Source organism: Varanus komodoensis, unplaced genomic scaffold (genome assembly GCF_004798865.1).
Source record: "Varanus komodoensis strain SLA01 unplaced genomic scaffold, ASM479886v1 scaffold3, whole genome shotgun sequence".
Classification (NCBI taxonomy): domain Eukaryota; kingdom Metazoa; phylum Chordata; class Lepidosauria; order Squamata; family Varanidae; genus Varanus; species Varanus komodoensis.
Window position 1 is genome coordinate 32,862,107 of NW_025335761.1, and position 5,215 is coordinate 32,867,321.

The 5,215-nt window shown below is 52.2% G+C and overlaps 1 protein-coding gene across 1 annotated transcript in view; it reads left to right on the top strand.

The window, feature by feature from the left end:
• The first annotated feature begins 2,832 nt into the window (after nucleotides 1-2,832).
• PAX9 (paired box 9) overlaps nucleotides 2,833-5,215 on the top strand; it is a 43,844-nt gene continuing 41,461 nt past the window's right edge. Inside the window, exons 1-2 of the mRNA XM_044435774.1 lie at nucleotides 2,833-2,910; nucleotides 4,109-4,394. Of these exons, the coding sequence (XP_044291709.1) occupies nucleotides 2,833-2,910; nucleotides 4,109-4,394 (364 nt within the window). The remainder of the gene's footprint in view (nucleotides 2,911-4,108; nucleotides 4,395-5,215) is intronic.

Consider the following 5,215-nt stretch of genomic DNA (forward strand, 5'->3'; position numbering starts at 1 on the left):
CCGGCCTGGCCTTGAGCAAGAGCCCTTGCCCTGCTCCCTAGAGGGCTGGATCCACAGTCAGTCCTGATCTAAAGCAGACCCATGGAAATCCGCGGGGCGTAAATCAACCGGGACTGCTTCACGTTCCGTTGACTTCTATGGGTCTATTCCACACATGATGACTAAGCCAGGATCCCACCCCGCGTCTCGTGGGGAAAGAGTGGCGTGGGCGGATCTGTTCGATTCCCGCAGACACGACAGTCTCCGCACTTGAGTTCCTCCCAGGCTGGGCGAAAGAGTTTATCGAGTTTTTCAGGGCGTGCATCGTTTTATGTGCGGGTTTTTTCTCTCTTGGTTGTTGGGCTTGTTTTGTTGTTGTTTTGCCACTCTTAGGTTTGCAGGAAAGGAAACCCTCTTTCCCCGCTGCCTTCCCTTCCTTTTTTCACTACCTCCAAATTATTTCACTATTTTGTACCTGAAATTAATCTTTTTGCCAGGCAGGTCAGCGCGATCAACAGGCTGCTGTTTATTACAATGTTTTCATATTCCTCTCGGCTCCCCTTGCCCTCGCCCGGTTCACTGTGGATGTGACCTTTGTTATTTCAGCCTCCACTCAGCAGTTCAATGGAAACAAGTTGAGCACGTTCAATCCTGATAAACATTATGCTTAAACCACTAGGGACCCGGGCAGAGTAAACGAGCTTTTCCGACAGGACCACATCAGGAACACACATTGAGAAAAAGAACCGAAAAGCAGCCAGCCAGCCCTGGGAAGGCGGAGCTGGCGCGGCGGCGGCGAGGGGGTGGCACAGGAGGCAGGTTGGGGAAGAAAGACCCCGGAGAAAGCGGGGAGCAGAGCTGGGATCGCACCAAGAGTCGTCGCAAGGAAACGCGAAGGAACATGGTGCAGGATGAGTGTCGGGGGAGGTATAAAACCCCGACTTGACTGCCGGCACAGCTCTGTACAAGCTGTAATGACAGGATTCCCAGAGATCGACCATGGGCAAAATGAGCAAAACTCGTTCCAGATGCGTCCCACAGAACACACAGGAGGATTTGTCTTCTGCAGACCGAGCCCAGCACGTGTACGGGAGATGAGTGTCGAGTCCTGTTCTGTTTACTCGGAAGTAGCTTGGCGGGCAGGCAGTGGACAGGGAAATCCTAGGCAAAGATGTCTGTTTCAAGTCGTCCAAACGATCAATGCTGCTACTTGCTTACCAGATGAAGTGTGAGATCCTAAACCTGCCAGTACCCTGATCCTAAGCGAGAGTGTTCAGTGATCCTAAGCCAGTGTTCAGTAATCTTAAATTAGTATGCATAGCATTGCAGCCTTAATCAAAAATAAGTCCCATGGAAATCCAGAAAGCTAGATTCCGTAGAAATATGTTTAGGAGCTCCTAATCAGGAAAAACAAAACAAAACAAAACAAAACCTTCCTAAAATGAGGTGCTTGAATTTACTCCCACTGTAGAGCATGCGACTGCAAGGGTATGTCTGTAACATCTCCTTTGCATTCTTGGCAGGACGGTTTATTGAAATCCATAGGACCCGCCCGCCCCCCACCATGTAAACGGAAATAGGTTGGAGGTATAATACCTTGAGTGGGTAGCCTTCATTGGGTCGTGGGTCAAAGAGTTTCACTCTTGAGTGAATTCAGTGGGACACTGGGAACATTATGAGCCTGATCTGCACTAACTAGTTAGAACAAAGGATTAAGATTTCAAGATATTTAGGCTGTGATGGTGCTGGCCAGCAGCAGACACACAACAATGAGATTAAAAGGTCTTCTAGCCACGATGTAAGATCAAGGCGCTGGTGCCATTCAGTGTGCTTGCCAACCTGATTCAGAATCGCTTCCTTGGAATTAAGCGCTTCTATGACACTCTAATTTTTATTCTTGCACTATATTATCACCATCATCAGTTTGCTGGCACGTAGTGGGCACAGGGTGCAGGACTGGATCAAATGGGGAAGAGAAGTAAAACAAATATTCAGTCCTACTTCTTCAAGGCGACTTATTTATGAGCTGGACTGTGACTTCAAATTAATACAAACTGGGTACAGGTTGTTAGGATGACTTACAAGAGCCCCCTCTTTTCCATTTTGTCCTCACAACAGCAACCCTGAGAGGTGAATTAGGCTGAGAGCTTCATGGCTGAGTGGTCCCCAGAACCCAAGCCCCAGCCCAGCACTCTAACCACTGCCCTGCCCTGCCTGTCCTCTGTAACTCTTGGTTTGCCCTGATAAAAGTAGTTTTCAGTCTGTGAAAGCATATGCAGACCCTTGTGTAGCACAGGATTCCTCGCTGCAGTGGAAGAAACTCTGAAATTAGTTGACTACTTTCTTCCAATGTTTTAAATTAAACTATTTAATTCCCAAACCCCAAAGGGTGTGCCAGTCGCAAGGCTCCCTGAATATGGCCTCTTTTGGAACCCCACAAAAATCGGGGGTCTGCTGGTATCTAATGCACCCCGGTTGTCTCCAGGAAAGGTTCAGCAGCAAGGGAGCCATCAGGACACCTCCCCGGTGTGGGCTGCGTGACAGCCCGGCTGTACGTGCCCGAGCACGGAAGGAATCGCCTTGTTTAGCCTAAAAGCGCTGAGGTGCAAGAGGGCTCGACGCACGTTCCGGAAGGCAGCCCAGAATTATATTTAGTCTTGCTCAGAGCAAAGGCTTCACTCGATTTTCCGAAACAAACGTCCCCCTGTAAATAAGGGAAGACCCTCCCTGTCCCTCTTCCATCCGGAGCGGCGGCGACGAGGCCGTTTCTTTCGCCTCGGGTTCCCCTTGGGTTTGCCCTGTCAATCATTCCCGGTTAGTCGCACTGGACTTGCTTGCAACGCAAGCGACACCATGCAAACCCAATTCAGCGCCGGGTTCGCAACAGCCGAGCAGCCCGGCAGTTCCCCCGCGCCTTTGAAAGTGACATTGGCAAGCAGCGCCTCGCCAGATTTTCACTTCTCTTGCCGAGTGTTTTAAATTAACCCGCCGCCCTTAACGGGTTCGTTAGTATATTTTGGATGAGTTCTCCTTCAGCAACTCGACGCTAAAAGACGTCCCTTGGCAGGAAGGCCCAGTTAGGACCTATTTTCGAAAGGAGGTTTGTGAACTGGGGGCTGGAGGAGCGAACGCGGCTCCCCTTAGTACCGGGAGGGCAAAAAGGCTCGGGACGGCCTGGCTGAGGTCTTACGGTGCACGCTGCGGATGTCTTGGCGCTGTGCCTCAATATGCTGTATATTATCCCTCCCGATCCAGAAGCGCAACTGCGCCAGCCAAAACGCACAGTGCAGTCTTTCACCTCCACGAAAGTCGCTCAGAACTGAGCTCGCCGCAAGTTCAGCCAACATTTTCTCACACTTTCCCCTCCCTCTTAACACCTACAATATTATTTAGATGTTCGTGTCGCTGGAGCGGGAGCCATGTTTTAAGCACAGGCCGACAGTTAAAGCACGGGAGGAATTAATGAGTCGGTGACCTTCTCGTTCTAGGACCCTGCAAGAATCACAGACCAAAAGGAAAGAAAAAACGCTTACGGACCTGTGGATGCCTAGGGAAAATTCTGCCCATCAACCAGCGACGCATCAGCGGTGTGCCTTCAGGCGGCTGTAGTTTCTGCTAAACGTTTTCTTAGTCTGCCGCCTGAAATACACTTAAGGGGAAGCGATTCCCACAGAAATCCACTTAAATCAATTGCTCCAGTTTAACGGTGAAAGAAATGTGTGTTTGTGGAGCAGGGTTATATGTGAGGATAGAGAGATAGCAGCGTGCCCAGTGCCAGTCTCAGTTAAGGATGCACCATCGATGTATTCACTTATTGAAAACAGAAACAAAACCAGAGTTGCTTTATTTTTCCTAAGTACAGATGAGAGGCGCTACGGATGTCCACTCCCCCACCCTTACATGGCATTTCTAACTCTTCACTTGGCCTGGCATCTGCTGGACCCTTAATAGTGTTGACAGGTTCCTATAACCAAGCTCACAACAGGGGAAAACACACTATTCTTTCGGCGGGCTACAGGACAGAAGACCCTTCTGAAATGTGAAAATATTAATTCCTGCGTGGGTATATCCCCCGCCCCATGTATACAGCACAAAAAACATGCTCTTAGCGATTCCTGAACGTTTCTAGAGACTGGAAACAAAGCTAAAAGGGGGCCCTTCCCATGGCGTCTTGGAGTGCTACTCGCCGTATAAATGCATCGAGCCCTTCGCAGTATCGCTTTCCCTCGAACTTACCACCGTGCAGCTGTTAAATATCTGTGGCGTCGCCCTTGGATGGGGGATCCAGGTGCTGGATGCAGCACGCCTGCGAGAACGAACGGAAGAACCTTCCAGGGAGAGAGTGTCTGTCATTCCTGCCGACCTATCGCAAGGCGGATTTCCCCTTAGGTCCGCCCTCCGGGGGCGTGCCCCTGGTGAGTGATAGCCAGAGACGCCCCGGCCAGCCCAGCCCAGCCCAGCCCACGTTGCTGCGAGATTGAAATGCAGAACTTAAGTCTCCTGCATCGGGAAAGTGACTTCCTCGGGGTCCTTTTTCTTGACACCCTCGCCGCCGTCTCCTGCGGTGGACGCCGTAGGCCGCCGGGGCCTTCTCCAGCCGGGGCTGCGGGAGGCCGACAGGCAAGACTGACGCGGTCGCTTCGCTTCCTCCGGGATCGAAAGGGAGCCCGCTGCTCGGTGCCCTGAACTCGAGCCATGGGTAAGTCCGTCTGGCTGGGAAGCGGCGGGAGGAGGAGGAGGAGGGTGCGGGGCTGTCAAGGGAGGGAGAAGCGCCCGTGTGCAGTGGAGATCCGGCGCCCAGCAGCCGCCAGCGCCTTGTTGACTTTGCTCGTGTTCCGACAAGTCGTCGGGACGCGTTGAGGGTCAGCGGCGCAGCTAATAATCGCTCGGTTTGCGATTTAGGGCAGAACTGGAAGGAGGCAGGTGACTCTCTGACTTGCTGGGGCGCGTTGGACCCCGAGCCGCTCCAGCGCCGCGATCTCTCCTCCCCCCTTCCCTCACCCCCTTAAGGTATGTGCATTTCGGCGGGGAATCCCATCGGAGCTGCTGGCGACGAGGAGAGGAGCAGAGAAAGCAACCCGCAGTTCTCGCTAGCTGCAACACTTCCGTGCCCCGCGTTTCCCTGAAAACGTAAACTTTGCAGGCTTTCGATTTTAGATAATTTTATCACGCGCTTTTTGGGGTGGAGAGGGAGAAGAGGAAGTGGGGCAGGCGGACACCCCAATACACACACGCG